This window comes from Musa acuminata, chromosome BXJ3-5, assembly GCF_036884655.1.
Source record: "Musa acuminata AAA Group cultivar baxijiao chromosome BXJ3-5, Cavendish_Baxijiao_AAA, whole genome shotgun sequence".
NCBI lineage: Eukaryota > Viridiplantae > Streptophyta > Magnoliopsida > Zingiberales > Musaceae > Musa > Musa acuminata.
Window position 1 is genome coordinate 34,985,099 of NC_088353.1, and position 22,238 is coordinate 35,007,336.

Below are 22,238 nucleotides of genomic sequence, written 5' to 3' on the forward strand. Positions count from 1 at the left end.
AAATTTTATTGAAAAAACTTAAATGTATTAACACGTCCATCTTCTATTTATACAGATTAGAAACGAGGATTTTCCTCAAGGATTTCTCTCAACAGAGTATAGAGATTTCCTCATATAATTGGAAAAATCTTATATGCTATCATGCTTCTATAAGATGGTGCTCTTGTCAAGGATATCAATCTTGGATTGATGCAAAACAAATAATTTATGAACGAGATGCTTCGTCAGTAGGGCAAGAGCATATCGTTGCTGCTACTGCTATTGTTGCGACTGCGACGACGACGACTCCGGTAGAGAAGAAAACTATAGCAATGGAGATAGCAATGGAGAAAGCTATAGCAACGTTGTAGTAGAGAAAGAAGCCGCAACGAAAGAGAAAAAGCTATAGTGATACTACAGCAAAAGAGAAAACTACAACGATACTACAATAGAGAAGAAAGCTGTTTTACATTGAAACTATTCTCTCCCTATTTATTCATATTAAGAGGGAGGATTACCCTCAACAGAATATATGATTTCCCTCAATAAGATAGAGAAATTTTTTCATATAGCTAGAGAAATCTTATCTACTAGATGTTGTTCATGTACATATTCTTCTAACATATGCACCGATCCACATCATCATTCACCTATCCTCCTTCATAAGAACTAAATCAGTGCAATATCGAAAGGTCACTGAGAGGAGTTGGTTCTATGGAGAAACAAGTAAACAATTTCTCATACAAGCACTGTAACATAACATCTTTAGACAAGACGATCTAAACACATTACAAGCATCATCACAAGCCATCATCCATCATGCAAATTGTATTACAAATAATTCCAGCAGCAGCTCTTTCTTTACTTGTTGATCTTTTTTTTCAGTAGGCTCCCAACTCTCTGCATGAATGCCTTCTTTTTCTTTTGCTGTTGTTGTTGCCGCTGCTTATTGGGCGAGGTTGCTCCAATTTCAATATTGCCCGGTGTTAATCCTTTCGCGATATCCAAGCTAACAACATCCATCTTCAAGTCCAATTCATCGTATGTGGACTCAGTCTCATGCTCCCTCTCTGTTGACAGATCCTTGTCCATTGTCTTGCAATTTTCCCATGTTGTACCTTCCAGATCTGTTTCTTCTTCTTCTTCTTCTTCTTCTAGAGCACCATTATATGTCTTCTCGTCCTCCATTATCACTTTATCGCTGCTATGTTCTTCCAGCTTTTCCAAAGCTACTTCTGAGTTTGCTTTCTGTGCTCCACCCACATCACCTGTATTTTCCTCTGAGGAATCAACTGAGACAGTTAGGTCAGAATGCTTTGAATTCCTTGATATTTCACCATTTTGCTCGGGCTTCTTGGATGCGGCCTCAGCTACTAACAAAGAGAGTTCTTTGACCTTCTCTAAGGCTGCAGTTTCTCGTACTCTGAGGTCATCGTTCTCCTGACTTATACTTTGCAGCTCATTCTCCTTGTCCAATAGCATCTCCTTCAGTCGCAAACTCTCAGCCTTCGCTTCTTCCGCGTCTATGCTTGCGGAACCTGCCTCAGACTCCAAATGCTTAAGCTTATCCATCATTCGGAGTTCCTCTTCTCTTGCAGCCCTTACTCTGAGTTCTGCTTCTTTCAATGAGTCAGTTATCTTCTCCATGTCTGCCCTCATGGTGGTAATTTCCTCCTCTGATCTCTCAATAGAATTCACAAAATGAAGCACTTTCGAGTCCAGCTCAGATCTCGAATTCTCAATTTCCTTTTCAAGTCTTTCAGCAGTATCTTGAACACTAACTATCTCATGCTTCGCTTTCTCTTGGATTATCTCGTAACTTTTTTGATTTGTCTTGATACTCACCTTCAACTCCTCTATCTGAGCATGGCAATCCTCAACCTCAGATTGTTTAGTTAACAACCTTTCTCGTGTTTCACGCACTTCTGTCGATACTTCATGCAAAGCTGAAGCCAAGCCATCCATTGCCTTCCGATCTTTCTCAAGTTTGCACCGAGCAGCATCCAGTTCATTTTCCAATTTGTTCCTCTCCTCTGTCAACTGTTGCATATTTAAAATAGCCGCCTTCTCATTATTTAGAGTATGAATTTTTGCTTCCTCTGCAATCTGAAGCTCAGATTTTAGAACGGCAATCATCTTTCCCATCTCTGCTGCTTCTTGTTCTGCTACACCAAGATGCTGACTTGATTCGTCGAGTTCTGTTGTGCGTCTAGCAACCTCAAGCCTCAAAGATTCCACCTGAGCTCCAAGAGCAGCTACTTCACGTTCTTTGTCCTGCAAGACAGCATTGTTATCCTCCAGCTGTTTCATGACAGAAGCAAGAGTCTCCAAGGAGGTTTTTCTCAGCTCATTTGCTTCCTCCAGTTGAACTTCTAACAGCCCGGTCTTCTTCTTCCACTCCTCCATTAGACAGCTAGTATCTGATTCAGCCTTCTTTGAATCGATGACGTCGATCCTAAGACCCTCAATTGTTGCTTCCATCTCTACCAACCTTTCTTCAGCAGCCTTTGCTTTCTCAAGCTCATTCTTCAATGTAAAGACCTCCAAATCTAACTCCAACTTGGAGTCAAGCAAGGCTTTAAGCTGGCTGGTTTCCCCCGAAAGAAGCTCCAGCTTCTCTGCATTAATTTCTGCACTCTTCATTGCTTCACTAGCCTGAATCAGGGCAGTGTTCTTTGCATCAATGGCCATTCTAAGTTCATGTTGTACCTTTTCGAGCTCCTCTGTAGTCGAAAGTAATTTGGCAACATTCAGGGCATGCTGGTTTTCAACAATTTCGAGCTTCGTCCGCCACTCTTCTTCTCTCTTCTGAGCACTTCTGATTTTGTCTTGCTCCAAATTGCTTGCACGAATCTTGTAAGCTTCCAAATCCTCCTCAGCTCTTTCTTGAGCAGAAAGATTCTCCTTGAGTCGCTCACTAGCTTCATCAGCCAACCTCTTGGCTTCCTTTAATTCCTCGAGAATGTGGGTCTTCTCTGCTTTAGCAGAAACCAATCGCTCATTTGACTTCTTAAAGTCCTCCCGAGCCACGTTTAACATTGCTTTCAAGTCCATTTCCTTCTCAGCTAGCTCTGAAGCTTCAGTGTTCTTACCCTCCACAGCTGAATCAAGCAAAGCTTTGAGGCGGCTAACTTCCCTGGATAAGAGCTCCACCTTGTCTGCATTGATCTCAGCAATCTTCATCGCATCATCAGCATGGCCCAAGGCACTGTTCTTAGCCTCTGTGGTCATTGCCAGTTCTTGCTTCACCCTCTGGAGCTCCTGAGTTGTGGAAAGCAGTGCCGCAACATCTAAAGCATGCTGGTTCCGAACAATTTCAAACTCCTCCTCCCATTCGTCTTCCTTCTTCTGTGCAGCATCGATCCCAGCCTGCTCCAACTCATCTGCCCGGAACTTGTCGATCTCTGAAGCTTCTTCTGCTATCCTCTGTGCAACAAGCGCATCTTGAAGCTTGTCGTTCGCCTCATCGGCGGATTTCTTTGATAATTTTAATTCCTCAAGAATTCGGCTCTTCTCCTTCTCAACAGATGCCAACTGCTCTTTTGCCTTCTTCAGATCCTCCTGAGCCGCACTCAGCTGTGTCTGCAACTCCAATCCCTTGACCGAGCGTGGTTGCTTCTGCAATTAAAACCGAAAAAAATCCAAGACACCAAGTTATTCTTCAGAGAGAGAGAGGGTAGCTGAATCATACCAAGGGACTCCAGTGTCTTACATCAGAAGTGGTGATCTTAGGCGAACGGTGCTCGATGGTAGGCCTAGATTCAACTGACTTCGGTGATCGATCGATGGAAGCGCGTGATGGCTGCTGAGGTGAAGGCGAAAACGGATCTGTCTTGGTAGATCCACCCCTTCCGGATTTACCAGCCCTAGGAGTTGCTGGTGTGCCTTTGCTAACAGAAGCTTCAGATAATCCGGATCTGTGTACAATGTATGCATCTTAGAGCTTCTAAGCAACCAAATCAAGCAATTGTAGCACAAAGATCAGCAATGCCAAACAAATTTAACCCTAGATCAGATTGAAATGCAAGAAAAACGAGAGTGATAGCAACCCTCAGGGCATAGTCCCATAATTCACAATCAGATCGAGACTACACGAGTGAGAGAACAGAGTGCATATTTAATCCAAACTCGACGAAAAAGATAGGAACTTGACGACCGGATCAAGCCCAATAACCCCGCATGTTGGAACTAGGAGTGAAGGAGTAGAGCACGAAGGCCGAACGGAATCAACGCAACACCGCAGGTTACTAACTTTTCACACGCATTTCAAGCGATAAAAGAGACGGAATGGACCAAAAGATTACATCTTGAGGGCAAAATTGGAGGGAGGCAAGATTCGCCCACCTGAGATCTGGGGAGAACAGGGTACTTACTTGGATTTGGAGGACAGCATCGTTGGCGGCCCGAGAAGAGCAGCAGCGAGGTGGAAGTGGAAGAAAGAGGGAATGCCGACAGGTCGAGATATTGGAGAGGGTTTTGGAGTTTGGGAAAGGGGACGCTTTTGGCCAAGAAGAAGAAGAAGAAGGAGGAGGAGGAGGAGGATTCGAGCAATTATAGCAGTTGGGTTCTGCAAAAGATTACTCTTTCTCACGACTCGTCTTTCTCTGACACCAAAACTGCAACCGCAGTTTTCAGCAAAATATATGTAGGAGTGTTGAAAGGAACTCTCTCACCTTCATATTTATTCATGCCTATACTCTCTCTCTCTCTCTCACTCTCTCTCTCTCTCTAGTTAGGTCTGTGCGTGAAGCAAATCTGTCACCAGATTTTGCTCTCTGCAGCAACGAGACTCGTGGTTGACCTCAAAAAATACATTAGAACTTGGCCACTTGGACCTTCGTACTTGTTCTTCTGGCGTCTCGATTGGGAATTATGATGATTACATGTCTGTCTCCCAGTTCGATTAACTATCATATAAATAACATTGCAGACTGCCTCAAGTGGATTCAACTGCTGCCATTTCGATAGAAAGAAGTGAAGAGTTACTGTCCATACGAAGTGATGCTTCAATCTCTCCTACTGTCGCTCACTCTGTTGGCAATTAAGGCTTATTTAAGGCCATACAACGAACACAGCTGAGGACATGAACGACCTGATTTCGTAACAGGAAGGAACCCTAATCTCTGCGATGCTTGTCATTGAAGATAAAGCAGGGCGCCATGAATGCAAGAGAGTAAAAGGTTAAGCTACGGAGTTGACTTGCGTGGCGCGAAAGACCAAATTGAAGTGTGCTTCGACAAATGGCTGGCTCTGTTATCTGTCCACATCCACATCCACATCCACATCCACATCCACCTCCACCTCCACCTCCACCTCCACCTCCGAACTGTCCGTCGTCCACTATCTGCTTTTGGCAGTCCCTTCCGCTGCGTCCAGAGCAATAAAGACGGAAGCGCAGACTTCGTCACGGCACGGACCGAAAGCTTCTCTGTTGCTTTAATCACTGAGGGGAACGAGTAGGTGGAGCGACAGTTGCGTCACAGTTTGCCCTCGTCTCAGTTTCTTCAGCCCAATAAATTGGCCCCATTTCCCATTCGCCCTTACTCCGTCGAACTCTTGGTGTCTTCGGACAGCGACTACCCTCCACTTCGAAGTCAGCTTGACCACTGTTCTGGTGAGTTCCTGTCGATATTTATTTCCACATGCCCAAATGGCATCGCCTATGAGATGCACGACACGGAGCCTGTGGTTATCTAAAGTGGAAGAATGGACGAAAGAAGAAGACAAACACACGCAGAGATACCTAACGAGCCCGTGTTTGACACCGGCCCACTTCCGGCTGCATTTAGAGTTGGGTTCCTTGTTCCATGGCCCAGTCTTGGATGCGAGCGCCGCTAGGGTGCAGCCTTGGGTACGGGTAAACGCACATCGCTGCTGCTGCTGCTGCTAGTGCCACGAACAAAAAGACACGACAAGCCCAGACGATTCATTCATTGTGCCGGACCATATCTCACCCTTCTCCCTCTGGCCGAGGATATCGACACTGTGGTGTCTCTCTCACGTGGCTCGACCATTGCTCTCCATCCGTGTGGATCCCACCATGCCACCTGTTTCCTCCACTCTCATGTTGTTGCGTGTACACGTGTCTAACGGCTCAGTCGCTCCGACGCCATTGACGGACGATGATTGAAGTCGTTCGACAATCACGTGCTCCACGCGGCGTCTGTGCCCACGCCGCGATGCCGGCTGCACATGGTGGTATCCACCAGGCAAAAGTGGAGCTGCGGTACTTCCTCACCCCCTGTGCGTCGCACTGCCCGCGTGTGACCCACCGCCTTAGGGCTTCATTCAAAGCCTTGATAGGTAGGCGTCGGGGTAAAGACTAAAAGCGTCGCCATAGGGCAACAGAGAGCTACGCGACAAGTCACACGTCAGGCGGCTGGTCGTCGTAATGTTGCCGACTTCTTGTACCTCAAAACTGCGTGCGTCGTTGGACTTATCACCCGTTCAGACACGCCGAATATATATTATTGGACGATTTTTCCAGAAAATATCTACATTTAAAAATTTTAATTAATATTTAATTAATTTTTTTCAAATAATATTTTTTAAATTAAAAATAACTAAATTATTCTTAAAAAAATTTATCTTGTTTTGATATATTACAATTTTTTTGACCTATTATGATATTTAATCATTATAACAGAAAAATATAAATAATCTAAATAGACTTCTAATGTCAGTCAAACTAATCAAAAGACTAAAAATATAATATTATATAAGATGTACTGAAAATACTATAAAGGTTAATAAAAAATATTATAATAAAAACACTAAACATGGGTTAAAAAAACCAGACGAAAAAAATTGGTCAAAAAACTTTTGAAGAATATTTTAGATATTTTTAAATTAAAATATTATTTAAAAACCTAAGATATTAATATTTTCTAAAAAATCGCCCTATATTAATAATTAAAAAAAAAAGAATTTTAGAGCTGTCACACCAACCAACTCTCTATTTGCTTTTTATTTTATCTCAACGTTTACCTACAAATAATTTGTATTAGTTGTTTCTGCGGCCTCAGAGTAAACTCTTTTTTTGTTAGATGTTTAGAAACTTTGAACTATGAATCAGATAGCACACGTATAAATTGAACTCACCAGCCAGAAAACTAGCACGCATCTATTGAGAAAAAACAAGTCAAAGGTCGTAGAGTTGACTTGGGAGGGGTCTGAATCATGTGATGACTAATATAACTCACGTGATACCATAGTTAATCATGTATATATATATATATATGCGCGCCGTACCACATTGTTAAGCATCTTTAAAGTGAATCAATCACATTAATGAGATCATGTGGCACTGATGCGTCCGTCCTGTCGTCCAATAAAATACATAAATAAATAAATAAATAAAAAGAATGGCCGAGCCAACCTTATCACATGGCCATGGGCTTCCGCCACGTGACGATAAGGACAAACGAACACCCAGCGACTATAACGTAACGTGTCGCTCCCTACACCACATCCAATGCTAATGGAACCCCCACCTTTCAGTTTCCATCAAATGGAACCATAGAAATGAGGCCGCGGACGGTGGCGGCCCGCTTAAATATTCGTGCGGCTTTGATTGATACCTTTGTGCGCCTGTGATCCCCCGCGAGAGGTTATCGGCTCCATTTGGCACGTGCGACGAATCATCGGTCAAACAAACCCGCCAGTCTCGCTCGTCACCCGCTTGCTGTTGTGACTTCACCACAGTTAGTTTGGTAGTCATGAGCAGGTTAAACAAACTGCATTAAAATAGACTAATTTCGCAAAAGAAAATGAATTAAAAAAAAGGCTTTTCGTAATTGATTAATTGCTTATATAAGGGAAATCAATGAAGCTTAAGATAAATAAATAAAGGTAAGAAAGAAGAGCAGTGGAAGCATTGAGGAGGCATGGAAACATCCACAGTGAATGGAACTGTACGATTGAAGTGCAAACAAAAGCGCACACACGTGAAATGGACCCACCACTAGACCATTCTTTTGCGTGTGCGTCTCCATCTTTCTCCCCCCTACCACTCCGCTTACCTTCCTCTTCTGCGCCTTTACGCCCTCTTTCCACGCCTTCTTCCTTGCTCTGTCAACGGTAGCTGCCAAGCTCCCTGCTCTGCTCTCTCTCGCGCGCACGGTGGGTGACAGGAACAGAGGGATCCGGTTCATGCGCAGGAGGCGGACCGCCTTCGGTGATCGATCGAGAAGAGGATGAACCTGTGGGCAGATGATAATGCCTCCATGATGGAGGCCTTCACCGATCTCCAGGGCTTCCCGTGGGCGGCTACTCCTACTCCGTCCACCCCACCCCTTCCCACAGCCTCGGACCCGGGGAGGGCCCTCATCGGCCCTCCCACTCCCGCTCCGCCTCCGACGGCGTACTTCAACCAGGAGACGCTCCAGCAGCGGCTGCAGACCCTGATCGATGGGGCGGGGGAGAACTGGACGTACGGCATATTCTGGCAGTCGTCGGTGGACGCCGCCTCCGGGGCGTCTTTCCTTGGGTGGGGCGACGGCTATTACAAGGGTTGCGAGGAGGACAAGCGGAAGCAGCGGGCCGCCAGCGCCGCCTCTGCTGCCGAGCAGGAGCACCGCAAGCGCGTTCTGCGGGAGCTCAACTCGCTCATCTCCGGCGGCGGGTCCTCGGCTCAGGACGAGACCGTCGAGGAGGAGGTCACTGACACCGAGTGGTTCTTCCTCGTCTCCATGACCCAGTCCTTCGTAAACGGCGACGGCCTGCCCGGCCAGGCTCTCTACGCCGGCGCCCCTTCCTGGGTTGCCGGCTGCGACCATCTAGCTGCCGCGCCTTGCGAGCGCGCCCGCCAGGCCCAGCTGTTCGGTATCCAGACCATGGTCTGCGCCCCCGTCGGGTCCGGCGTGCTCGAGCTCGGATCCACCGACGTGATCCTCCACAGCCCCGAGATCATGGGCAAGATCCGCGTCCTCTTCAATTTCGGCTCCCCGGATTCGCCCTCCACTGCTGCCGCATCCTTGATCGCGCCGCAATCTGCAGCTGCGACCCCCGCTGCAGACCAGGGAGAGACGGATCCGTCGATTCTGTGGCTAACAGAACCCTCCATGGTCGAGATCAAGGACTCCGTCTCCCCTGCCCCGGCCGCCGCCGACATCTCCGTCACAAAACTCCCGATCCAACTCGAAAGCAACCCTAGCTCCACTGTCCACATCGAAAACCCTGCTTCTTCTATGGAGATCCAAAAAGCCCTCTACGGCCACCAGCAACAGATCCATCATCCGCAGCATCAGAGTAGCGGCAGTAAACCGCAGAGCCAACCCTTCTTCTCCAAAGAGTTAAATTTCTCCGGGTTCGCCTCGAACGGCTCCGTGGCTTTCCACTCGGTCAAGCCGGAGTCGGGGGACATCCTAAATTTCGCCGGCGGCAAGAGGAATTCCTCGCCGGTCCCTGTCACCGGCAGCGTCTTCTCCCACCACCAAGCCGCCGCTGTGGCAGACGACAAGAAGAACAGCAAATCCACGGGGACGACATCCATGGTGAGCAACAACGATGAGGGGATGCTCTCGTTCTCGTCGGCTCCCACAAGGCCGCCCTCCAATAGCCAACTGAAGTCTTCCTGTGGCGGCGGTGTCCTCGATGGTGCTGATTCAGATCAGTCGGACCTGGAGGCGTCGGTGCGCGAGGTGGAGAGCATCCGGGTGGTGGAACCGGAGAAGCGACCGAGGAAGCGGGGCCGTAAGCCTGCCAACGGTCGTGAGGAGCCTCTGAACCATGTAGAAGCCGAGCGGCAGCGCCGTGAGAAGCTCAATCAGAGGTTCTATGCGCTGCGTGCGGTAGTGCCCAACGTGTCCAAGATGGACAAAGCCTCTCTCCTGGGTGATGCCGTCTCATACATCAACGAGCTCCGGTCAAAGCTTCAAGCTTCGGAAGCCGACAAGGAGGAGCTGCAGTCACAAATGGAGATCATCAAGAAGGAGCGCGAATCCGCCCCGGCCCGCCCAGCGCCGCCGCCTCGTTACGACGTCAAGATGATGAAGGGATGCCATGGGGTGGAAATCGACGTCAAGTTACTGGGATCGGAGGCCATGATCCGATTGCAGAGTCAAAAACGGAATCACCCAGCCGCAAGGCTGATGGCTGCATTGCAGGACCTCGATCTCGAAGTGCATTACGCAAGCGTGTCCGTGGTTAAGGACCTCATGATCCAGCAGGCAACGGTGCAGATGTCGAGCAGGGTGTACACGCAGGAGCAGCTCAATGCCGCCCTTTACTCTAGACTGGTTGCCGAGACACCACCATTCAGCAGATAAGTCTGCTGAGAGCGAGGACAGTTTTGGCGAGGATTGCTGGCTCAGCCTGCGTTTACTTGTGGCCGGCCGGAGTTCGTAGTTTATGTGCCGAATTCTGTGTCATCTCTACTGATATATAAACGGAACTGTGGAAGTTGTCATGTCTACTCCTTAGGGTTGCAGTAAGTTTCTCAAAAGTGAGACGGAGCTGCGGCCAGGAAGGTCGGTATTTGTACGCAAGGAAGGTGGTGCTATGTCTCTGTCGATGTATATATACCTATGTTGCATGTCTTCTGCTGCAGCTTTTCTCGGATCAGAGATGGCCTTCTGGATCTTGTTTCATGTGAAACGTGGCTTGCTTCATTTTAGATCTCGCAGGCACTACAGCAGTACAAGAGGCCAAAAGTCATGCTGTAAGAGGCACTGGCATGAACTTGAGGTCCTTTGTTTCTTAGTTGGATGGTTGCCATTATTTAAAATCCAAGAACAATAATTTTTAGATGTGCATGAATCACAAGCTGTCACTCTGGAATAGAATAGAATAGAATAGAATACTTCTCACAAAAATGTCTGGTAGCACTCAGAAGGATTTCTTTTCGTATGAAACCAAGCCATGCACTCCTCCCTCCGCCTGTGCAGCTCCTGTTCGGACCTGGAACAGGAGATATGGACAGAAAATAAGCATCTAAATAAATGAGAACTTACATACAGTAATTTCAACATCTTCCTGTATGACATATAACTGTCTTGTTTTTTAACCTAAATGGAAAAAAAAAAAAACAGTTGTTCTTGTGCTGAAATTTTCCAACTCATATCCCTTTCCATACAATCCTGGCCTTCTTTGGGGAGGGAGTCCTTAATGAAGTTACAAAAAAAGATAAGGAAATCTGTAATCTGCACAATTTTGGTGGTGGTGGTCATTACCAACATTTCATCCAACAAACAGTAAGAGTATAGGCATATATCTTCAGAGAGAACAGAGCTAGATTACATTGAGATACATTTTAAATTATTCTAAATCAATCACCAAGCAAGCCCCACAATAAATTTTACGAAGCCAATTAAATTGGAGATGAGATATGCAACATGGTGTTTGTTTCGACATTTTCATAGCTCATCATCTGAGAATACCAGAGGCCTCTTCAGTGGTTACAGTCCATCGTATTCTATCACTATAACTAAAAGAAGGAACGAAAGTTTATCCAAATACCAAGCTCCACAATCAATGAGTAACGGTTGATTAGTATGTAACAAGTTTAAGCTATAAAAACAAGTCATACCTCGAATCTTAGCACCTCCGAACGTAACAGATCATGAGCCGACTCCAAAGATGATGCACCAAGATCCTGAAATCCTTGCTTGACAGCTTGCATGGTGTAAGGAATAAACTTCAATATGGAGCCTTTGTCAGCTACAGCACCAACAACTCCCTGAGCAACCTTGAGCTTCAGTGTGTCCCCCAAGTAGCGGGCATCACTACCCTTTGTCATAGCTTCTAAAGAGCCCATGCCCCGATACTTCTTGACTCGGCGACCATTCTGTAAAAGCAGATATCAGGCAGGACAAAGTCATCGCAGTGCAACAACAAAATATCGAGCCCTAGAAAGATAATTGGTGTACAAATGCCATCAAAAGCTTCAAGATAAACATGCTCACTTTGCAAAGCAAAAAAGTCTACACGTGTGTCTTTTGATGATACACTTGAGCATTCAGTCTTAACTGAGTGTTTGCACTTGAGTATTAGTTCTGGGTATCGGGGTCAATTGGTCACTCTTTATATGGCTTCAACACTTCATTAGGTGCTTATTTTTAAGATTTGTCCACCAAACTAGAATTACATCAACTTCTTTTAATTTAGGCAAAGAAGATGTACCTACCTGTTTAATCTCTGCAACCAGACGTCATTTCCTATAAAGAAACATTAAATGAATTGAAGTCCCCATAAAATTATAGGCTTATTCTCCAGACATATTTTCTTTGTGGTTACTACATGATCTCTAGCATGAAAGACAAGGCAACGGGCCTTATGGCTCTGATAAGATGCTACATTCTTTGGTTTGAGAATGTGAATTTGAAAAGAGATATTCATGTTATGTACTCTTTCATTATATGGCATATATTTCAAATGTGAACTTGAGATAGGCATATACCAGAAAACAGAGCTTTAACATAAAGCGAAGACAATTGTGTAAACCCAGCTATGCGAGCATACAAGATCATCTAGTTTGAAGCATTTCATTCACTACGCTGATCATCAAACAGCACGAGTTAAAACACATGGATATACAGAAGATGTCATACTGTTTAGATGATATGATGATGTTAAAACCATTGACCAGAAATTTTTTGCTCTTTTATGACAAGTTAAATGAAATTTCCTTCCATCTAGGGCCCATTAACAATTCATTCAGCTAAGTTAAAAACTCAAATTATGCCTGACCTAATTAACAATGCATGATCATAGCAAGTCAGAGATTAGATGCATGACTAATTCAAGAATATGTAACATCTGGATATATAGAATGCATGCTGCATGTTGCACGCAGTGGCAGATGATCACAACTCAGAGGTACGTCATAATAAACCAGTAAAGACTAAGAATTTCCCGATCTCCAGGTAATGTGCATGAGGACATTGCACAGCACATGCTGGCCTTGATCATCATGCATAGTTGATGCATTTGAGCAGTTGCCCATGAAAATAAACAAACAACAACAAACGGTTATTACAGCAGGCATAATATATCAACGAGGGAAGTTGTCTAAGAACATAAGCAAATATATCCTAGGTTTTCAAATATTTATCTCTTAATAAAACATACCAGATACTCATAAACACCAGGGGCCTCACCACTACCAGCTAGAAAACTGCCCATCATCACAGTAGAAGCCCCTAAAACCAAAGCTTTCACGATGTGTCCAGAATTTGAAATCCCACCATCAGCAATAACAGGCACATCATGGTCCTTTGCAAAAGATGCAACCTTGTATACTGCTGTTGCCTATGCAAATCAATGCAAGCACAGCGTTTAAATCTCTAATAGTCTTAAAAGAATGTGTGAAGTTATACAGTATGATTACTCCTTTGCAGCCACTAGAAGAGGCTTAATGCGTATTGTAAAAATTAGTAATCGACAAAGTATTATTCTGCAGGTGATACAAAGCACAATGGGGATGAGGTAGTAGAGATAGCATACCTGTCCTCTGCCCACAGCACAGACCTCCTGGGTGGTACATATGGATCCCGATCCCATGCCCACCCTCAACCCATCAGCCCCGGCCTTGATCAGATTCTGAGCCTGCGGAATCGTGACAACATTCCCTCCGATGACATCCAACTCCGGGTACGTACTCTTTGCATGCTTGATCATCTCGATCTGGTAAATCGAGTTCCCCTGCGAGCTGTCCACCACCACGACGTTCGTCCCGGCCTTCACCAGATGTTCCAGCCTCTCCTTGTCCGCCTCCCGGGTTCCTATCGCCGCCCCTATCACGAACCGCGCATCAGGTCCCAAGGATGGCACTCCCAACCTCGGGAATCCCTTGATCCTCTCCACGTCGCCCTTGGTGACCAGATCCACCACTTCCCCGTCCTCCGCCACCAGCGGAGCGTACTCCAAACCCCCGCCGGCGAGGAAAGACGCCACCTTTTCCAAGTCGTAGCTCGCCGGGGCCGACGCTGGCGCCGGCCTCATGTACTCGGAGACAGCAGCGCCCCTGTCCGCTAGGCCCTCCCAATCGGACTTGGCGACGACGCCGACAACCCTCGATTTGGAGGTACCCGACTCGGTGACGAGGGCGTAAGCGGCGGGACCGAAGTCGGGTACGGTGTCGGAGGGCGAGAAGAAGACGGGGTCGGTAGAAAAGGGGATGCGACGGGCCTTGGCGGCGCGGACAATGGCGGCCTGGTCTTCGGGGGGCGCGTTGCAGTGGACGATGGCAGCGCCGCCAAGGGAGGCCATGGCGACGGACATGGAGGCCTCAGAGACGGTGTCCATGGGGGAGGCGACACAGGGGATGGAGAGGGGGAGGCGGCGGGAGAGGCGGGTGGAGAGGTTGACGGCGTCGGCGGGGAAGTCGATGTAACCGGGGAGCACGATGACATCGTCGTAGGTGTACGAGACGCCCTGGGCAAAGAGTCGCGTCGCAGGGAACCCGTCTTCCAGCTCGTAGCGAGGGCCGTTCATGGCGTAGTCGTAAGGTCTTCTAGGGTTTCAACGAAGAGCGGGCAGAGAAAGAGGTCGAACACGAGAGAACGGGGGGCGGGGCGTTACACCCGTGGACACGCCACGCTTAGGGAGGTTGGTGAGGATCCTATCCAAGAACAATTTTAATCGGAACCCCTGCAAATCGTCTCAGATCTCGACCGTCCACCCACAAGCGGCCGCAATCACCATCACCAACTTCTTCAAACACCGAGCACAGTAATTGGATAGCATCCGAAGTTGGCGGGGGTCGCCACTTTGGGCCGCAGCAGTAACCGACGGATATACTAATCGACGGTGGAAATTAGAAGGAAGCAGTGGCACGCATTGGACTGTACTCGGATGGGTGACAGCGGTACTCTTCCATCTACTTAAGGATGATACATCATTTATATGGATTGAGATTTTTCCTAATTGTTCGGCAGTCATATCACCAGCTTCGGCCAATGATCTCCTGCAGTGTTATTTCTGGGATCATCTCAAAGCTTTTGATTCGCAAACCAAAGGTGTTCGTCCCAAACGATTGTAGCCACAATCTGACTAATCTCCCCCTTTCCACCTGCGTTCAACAAGCGGTCCAGTTTTATCACAAGATCGGACGGTACAGATTGACACGAAAAGAAACAACTTCGACGGATCCGTCGATCAATAACTCTCGACCTTTCACGGTGTTTCATAAACATATCATACATGCGGAAACTTTACCCATTGACAGCGGTTAATTTGCTGCTTTGGCCGCGTGAAAGGTCGACGACTTGAGACTTTCCTACGGGTCTTATTTAGCTGTAGTCGGTACCGCTAAAGCGGCGGCCTCTCCTGTACCACATTCGTCGATCGTCGGTGCCGGAAAGGGTTCATGGGGCTCGGAAAATGCCATCGCCATCCCCCCTTTCCCCTCTCGTCCTCGCCTCTGGATCCCGCCAATCCCGCCGCACCAACCGATCTCGACCTGGATAGCTCCACTGCTGCTGCTGCTGCTGCCGCCGCCCTCGAGAACGGCCAGAACGACGCCCACCTCCTCCCTCCCTTCGGCCGCGGCGGAGCTCCGCCGCTGTCTACGTGGCTGGCGACCGGTCTCGTTTCTCGCATGAGCTGGAAACCGACGGATCTGGACCGCCGGAAGGCCGGCTCCCTCTCGATCAACCGCGATACGACCCCCTCCGCGCCGATCCCGCCGCTGCCTCCGACGGATCCGGTGAGATCGGTGAAGGAGATTGAGGACCGCGAGGAGGATGACGTTGATGAGGAAGACGAAGAGGGGAGGAAGCAGCCGCAGGGGCGTTCGTTAGCGCAGTGCGGGCAGAGGCGGAGGAGGCGATCGCGAAGGCAGCCGGAACAAACGCCGTAACGGGGCTGGGAGGTGAATGTGTGCTTCCGGCATCTCCACCCCGCTCCCTCCTCCTCATCCTCCGTCGCCCACAGGACCATCTCCTCAGCCATCGATCTCCGGGCGCCTCCCATTTCCTTCTTCTCTGCTTCTCCCCTTCTCTTCTATGTGGAGATTCTTCGACGACGGTTCCGTTGAGGAGGCGGTCACCTGTGGTGTTCGGCATATATACACACACAACAGTGTGGTGATACCAACCGGTTTAAGGTAACCGCTGATGGCTTACTGGTGGATTTAATTTTGGGTGGGTGGAAGGAACAAACGGCTGGAATGCATCGGGGAGCATCATGATCTCTTGGAGGAACACGCGATCATGATGATGGATGGATGGAGTGGAGGAAGCGAAGAAGGCATCGATGGAGCACGAGACCGCAATCATAGCGATGTGGGCCGACCATTCTCGTGCACTCACTCGAATACAGATGCAGATTTATATTTCATAATAATTAGTTTGATATGCTAAATTATGTGTATATTTATTAAAATTGCAGAGTCACATACACACACCGACCTCAATTATCGCAATTGATTGGGCTAAGAGACCTTTTGACTCCGGTGGTTTCGACCATCATCCTCGCTCGTTGTCATCTTTAGGCCGCTTTTCTTGAAGACTATCCTCTGTTTAGCAAATGTAGTTCATAACATTCACTTACCATTGTTTATATCTAACAAATATGTTTTTAGTTGCAATCGATGACATAATTTTTGAAGGAAATGACCGTGGAATATCCTACTTCTAGTTTCATACATATCCTAAAATAATATATTTTAGTTTAATTATTACTATCAATAAGAGTATAATAAAAATATATAATTTTAAAATTAAAATTAATTAATTTACTAAATAAAATGATAAGATTTCTTTTGTATATACTGATCTTAACACTTGTAGGTAACTATAACTTTTAACCAAAAGAAAAACACACACATAATATATTCAAAAGCTATAAACATAATATACTTATAAGTTATCGTCCATATCTATGTTGCCATGGGCTTGCATATACTTACTTCCTTATCCAATCACTTGAGTGAGGTTTTAATATTCTTATATGCAAAATAGTATCATATTTTAAAATCATCAATATAAGATAATTAATAGTTAAAACATCATTATAACTTTTTTAGCAAATATAATCCTACAATATAGTATATACAAAACAAAGAGGAAAATTTTACGTCGAAATAATTTAAAACACTTATATGCATATAGGAAACATATCAAATTTATAAATTTTTATATCTCATATCATAACATATATGAGCATTCTCACATCATACATTATAATATATACATGTATTCTGACATCGCACATCGTAATACATACATGCACTTCCATAATGTATATTATAATATATATGTATAGTTATAATGCATGCAAGCTCTCCTACATTAGATGTCATAGTACATACTTACATTGCACATTATAACATATTCATACACTCTCATGCTGCACGTCATAAAAAACACACGTGTGCTCTAATATTAATATATATATATATATATATATATATAATTTGAAATAACGATCATATAATTTGAAATAATTTTTTTTGAAATACATTAAGCATATGATAATTTATATGACCATTATTTTATAGTGAATTAAACTTATTCGATTGAACTCAAAAATAAAGATATCAATGAAAGATCACATTATATAATGAGCGAGCATATTAGGAGAGTAATACACCTATCAAATTGGGAGTATAGGGTCATGGGATGTTTTAATCAAGAACTCTACCTCTTGAATTATTAATTTATAATAATTAATTATAATAATTTATAAATTTTTTTGATAAAATCTCTTTAAAATAAACTATACTTAATGTAAAAATTCATCTAGATTCTACTATCATTTTTGTAATAATTCACTATATAATTAAATAAACTAGTTAGTATCAATCGAACCATCACATAATTTTGAGAAGAAATTTTACTTCATTATTTTAGTTGACCAAAGGATCTTGAATTATCATGAAATTTATAAAAAATTAGGAGATATATAAACTAAACAGATACTAAATTTTAGCTTAAAATAGAATTATTTGGAGGTTAAACTATTATCCTAATTTAACTATCAATACCTATGTTTTATTGAAATTAGGATGGGACTATCTAAACTTATAAATCTTATATCTTGGTTGATAAGAGGTGATATTAACTCAATTCTAAATCTTATATAATCCTAAGAAATATTTTTAAAATATATTAAAAGGATAGAACATACTCATATCCGTAAATGGGTCAATTTAGGTTGAATAGAAACCCTTCTTAAAAAATAGGAGATTACGAGTATCTCATATTCAGATAGTAATAACTCTATATTTCAATTTCAGATTAAAATCATACTAGTGACCTTAGAACCATAAAAAATCCATACAAGATATATAAAAAAATTAAAAATTAATTTAAAATATAAGTTACTCAAAAGTAGTTGAAAAAATCAGTATATAATTTGTAAAATTAAAATCCTAGGTATAGCAAAAAAGAATTAAAATTTTCTTATCTTAATTTTCCTTGGGTTGGGGTTTCTTTGACTTCACGAGAAAAGCTGAAAGAATGACCAAAGAAAAAGAAAAAGGGCCGTGAGTTATTAGGTTGACAAAGAAATATTTTTATCTAAACTCATCCTTCAATCTTACTTATCTATCTCAACATTTAATATAACACATATTTTTTTTATTTACATCTTTAATTAACTTTTTATTATTCCATTCATACCTAATTAGTTTATTATCTTCCACCTACAGTCACTTAAGATCGACTAAAGTTGAACCACTACTTTTAATCACTATACATATAACTTAGGCTCGAATCAGCTAGTATATTTAAACTTGTTGTATTGAAGAATCATGCCTTTTGGTTGCAAAATATGCTCAAAGTAAACTGTAATATATATATATATATATATATATATATATATATATATATATATAATATACTTTAATCCTAAAAGTTAAAAACATCAACATGTCATCTGTAAGCATAGACATCATAAATTATATCACTAAGTAAAGATAATATATACATATTATTTATATCTTTATTATCATATCAATACTAGTTGAATGTGTGTAAGATTCAAACAACATTACTTATTACTTACTGAAAGACATGCCCTTTTGCATTTAAGATTGTCAAGTCGAGTCTATTATAGTCGTAAAACATGATTTAGATTGGCCCACTTAAAAGTTCTTTATCAGTTGCCGAGAAAATAAGATCAAAGCATCATAGATGGAACGGCATTTGGATTGGGCTACATGAATTGGAAGATGCATATTCTGAAATCAAGATCAATGCATTGTCGAGGTAGAACTCACATGTTCATGGAAATGCTAATCTTGGAAGAGAAAACACAACAAAAACAAATGAAGAAAAGTGCCCTTAGCATCTCCCAAAGAACAAAAAAAATTTCTTGATCGAAAAGAAAAAACAAAATAGAGGCAATCATCTTACCATTCCTAAGTGGATCACCCGAGGGACAACGACAATAGATTCACATCAACTTAGCCTACTATGCCAAATTAAATCATATTCATAGTCATAGTGATCATATAGATTATAAATATCAAATTGTATTTACAGACATCATGTAAGTCGTGAATATGAAACCATTTTCAAAGAGATTATGAGTAATCGATTCTTTATATTTATTCTTGATTATAATCATCTCATATATCGTATCATGTACGATCAGTTAGTCTTTATCTCTAAGTTTTAATGTCACAAGTGAATAGCAATCTTCATGTTCTTCACAATTTTCACGTAATTTGTCTGAGTGCTTCTTGATCAGACACCATCAGTCTTCTAATATATCCAATAAATTCAAGTTAGTGCTACTAATTTTTCGTTAGCATCTCTATAGATTGATTACTACCGACTATGTTTGTTAATTACTTTAAAAAAATATTAAAATTTTAAATATCTAAACTATCTCTCATCACTATAAGTTTTAGTTTTGTATATTTAGAATCATTATTGGTAACATGAGCTTCACCTTAAGAAGAAAATAAGGTACGTCAAATATTATTTTTGGTGTAGGCGATGACAATGAAGACAACAGCCATCTTTATATTTGTTAAAAATTTATTAACATTGGTCCAAGTTAAATCACTTACCATTAACATATATCGAGCCAAACACAAAATTAATCTAAAAATTTAAGCTAGTGGTCAAACAATAATTTAATCCAAAAACCTAAATTACTAGGTTATGGGTCAAATTTAGTATATATAATCCGACTTTATTTGAAATATTTTTAATATTTTAAATATCTTATCTATCAGAATCTACTCAAGCATATTAATACATCTTCTCACATATATTTTTTTTTATTCATTCAAATTATTTTTTTAATCATGCTATGATATTATGTTAGAATTTAAATATTAATGAGTTTTGAGTCAAATTGATTAAGCTTAACATATATTCTAACCATATACCAATTTAACCTAAAAATATATAAAATCTGACTCTTTCAATCTTTAACGGGATGAGACTATTTGCTCATTCTATAACACCCCCAACTTAACTGATAGATAGACTACTATATATATATATATATATATATATATATATATAACTTGACTCTATTTATAACATCTTTAATATTTTATCCAAAAATCTGCTCAAACATATGAATCCATCTTCCCACATTTTTTTAATATTTTATTTTTTTTATTTATTTAAATTAATTTATGCTATGATATTATGTTAGAATTTAAGATGAGTCTAAGTCAAACTGGTTAGGCTTAATATATATCTAACAAAATATCAATTTAACTCAAAAGTACATATAATCTGAGTTTTTCAAGCTTTAACAATCATATAATTAAATCAGATAGGTTTTTCAAGCTGAGGATCATATAATGCCACAATCAGATAGGTTTCCTTATAAGAATGCAAGGTCAAAACCAGAACAAATAACTCTCACAAAAAAAACTATTACATAATTAAATCCATAATCAATCTACCTATAAGATATTCTATAATATATTTAATAAATTAATTATATAATTCAATCAATAATCGATCCATCATGCTTTCACTGTGCATCTAAAAAATTAAGAAATAATCTCTTGGATTAAGTTTAAAGAAGTCTTTTATAAAAAAATATTTTCCTACAAATATTCAAATGCAAATGGAGGAAAGTTTTCTGAGGCAAAAACTGTTGAATTGAGAAATATATGACTTGTTTTATTTATTGATAAATATAAGTTTTGAGAGAGAGATTTCTCGACCAGTAATCTATGATTTATCCTTAAATATTATATTTCCATATATTTCTCTATCAGTTCTTTGATCATGCCCCCGAAAGATTAATCTTCTATCAAGAATGTCAATCTTGAATGTCATAAGCTGCAAGAGAAGTAAGAGAATAACGATGGGTGCGCTTAAATCTATTTTGAGAAAGATAACAGGCGGATGTTATGATTTAGTTGAAGTTTGTGACTTGATTTTTTAAGTACTAAGAGCAGCGCGAGAGTTGTCAGAATTGGCAACGAGCACCTCCAAGGATAAGGGGGCAAAGAGGAGGTAGTGGGTGCTTTGCTAGTCATATGTATGTGCCTTGCAAGCCAATCATGTGAGTGTTGACACGTAATCTTTTTGCTTATTATTATTATTTGATATTTTATCACTTTATACTGACTATTGTTTGAATATATTGTGATGTCTATGGATATATGCAATGGAAATCGGATCGTGATGAGATCACGATAATGAGACTAATTCGTCTTTAAACACATATCCTAAATAATCTCGGTCATAGGTTACTCGAGAGGGACATCGAGATAACTGAACAGACTAGTGTGTTGTATACCCGTCCATATGATGAATGCAGCTAGTCTTATAGTTGCTCGTGTGGGGACACTATGGATATAGTACAAGTACTCATTGGAGAATTAGTTTACTGATTGATCCACTTACGGAATGCTGGATGGTTGATGATACCTTATTGTTAGACAGCGATTATGTAGTCATAGTGGTGTATCTGGTCCTTAAACTTAAGATACCAAGGATGTCCTGTACGAGTAATTCATTTTTTGATACCAAACTTATAGATTTGGAGGTTTCAGATCTAATATAGCCGATTATCAAGAGTGATAGCCAACATTACAAGGATTATTGAGTGTCGATAGAGGATCATTCACTCTCAGTGTCATGAGAAGAATATCTTATATGTTCTTGCTAAGAAAAATCCTTGGTTAGGGTCATTCGGATTGAGAGAAAAAGAGTTCTTCGGGAGAATCCGATCAAAGCGAGACTTGGTTAAAAATCGTATGGGTCTGACAGCACCATACCCGATATACGATCTTTGGGATATTAGATGAATGATGGACTATAGATACATGATAATTAAAGACAGACAGGTCAATGGATTGAATTCCCCTTTATTGTTTAGGGACTACAGTGTAG

The 22,238-nt window shown here is 42.3% G+C and overlaps 3 protein-coding genes across 3 annotated transcripts; 1 reads left to right on the forward strand and 2 right to left on the reverse strand.

Moving 5' to 3' along the window:
• Window positions 1-521: 521 nt before the first annotated feature.
• Window positions 522-4,859, reverse strand: LOC135637755 (WEB family protein At3g02930, chloroplastic-like). Its single transcript, XM_065150524.1, has 3 exons — window positions 4,353-4,859; window positions 3,692-3,896; window positions 522-3,597 (listed from the first exon to the last, which is right to left on the reverse strand). Exons 1-3 carry the CDS (start codon window positions 4,370-4,372, stop codon window positions 841-843), a joined length of 2,982 nt encoding a protein of 993 aa, XP_065006596.1. The 5' UTR covers window positions 4,373-4,859; the 3' UTR covers window positions 522-840.
• A 3,098-nt stretch (window positions 4,860-7,957) lies between these two features.
• On the forward strand, window positions 7,958-10,542 carry LOC135638890 (transcription factor MYC2-like). The gene has a single exon (XM_065152424.1). The coding sequence runs from the start codon at window positions 8,175-8,177 to the stop codon at window positions 10,245-10,247; it is 2,073 nt and encodes a 690-aa protein (XP_065008496.1). The 5' UTR covers window positions 7,958-8,174; the 3' UTR covers window positions 10,248-10,542.
• A 108-nt stretch (window positions 10,543-10,650) lies between these two features.
• Window positions 10,651-14,678, reverse strand: LOC135638891 (inosine-5'-monophosphate dehydrogenase-like). The gene is made up of 4 exons (XM_065152425.1): window positions 13,423-14,678; window positions 13,048-13,227; window positions 11,507-11,764; window positions 10,651-10,878 (listed from the first exon to the last, which is right to left on the reverse strand). The coding sequence occupies exons 1-4, from the start codon at window positions 14,410-14,412 to the stop codon at window positions 10,807-10,809; spliced, it is 1,500 nt and encodes a 499-aa protein (XP_065008497.1). The 5' UTR covers window positions 14,413-14,678; the 3' UTR covers window positions 10,651-10,806.
• Between the last annotated feature and the right edge of the window lie 7,560 nt (window positions 14,679-22,238).

What these genes read in the sequence shown, in the direction of transcription:
- LOC135638890 (XM_065152424.1), top strand. Translation starts at nt 8,175, where the DNA reads ATGAACCTGTGGGCAGATGATAATGCCTCCATGATGGAGGCCTTCACC.
- LOC135638891 (XM_065152425.1), bottom strand. Translation starts at nt 14,412, where the DNA reads ATGAACGGCCCTCGCTACGAGCTGGAAGACGGGTTCCCTGCGACGCGA. An exon ending in GTGCTGTGGGCAGAGGACAG is followed by an intron (nt 13,228 to 13,422) that starts GTATGCTATCTC and finishes TGATTTGCATAG; the next exon opens with GCAACAGCAGTATACAAGGT. An exon ending in CTGGTGTTTATGAGTATCTG is followed by an intron (nt 11,765 to 13,047) that starts GTATGTTTTATT and finishes CTGCTTTTACAG; the next exon opens with AATGGTCGCCGAGTCAAGAA.
- LOC135637755 (XM_065150524.1), bottom strand. Translation starts at nt 4,372, where the DNA reads ATGCTGTCCTCCAAATCCAA. An exon ending in ATGCTGTCCTCCAAATCCAA is followed by an intron (nt 3,897 to 4,352) that starts GTAAGTACCCTG and finishes CATTGTACACAG; the next exon opens with ATCCGGATTATCTGAAGCTT. An exon ending in CTAAGATCACCACTTCTGAT is followed by an intron (nt 3,598 to 3,691) that starts GTAAGACACTGG and finishes TTTTAATTGCAG; the next exon opens with AAGCAACCACGCTCGGTCAA.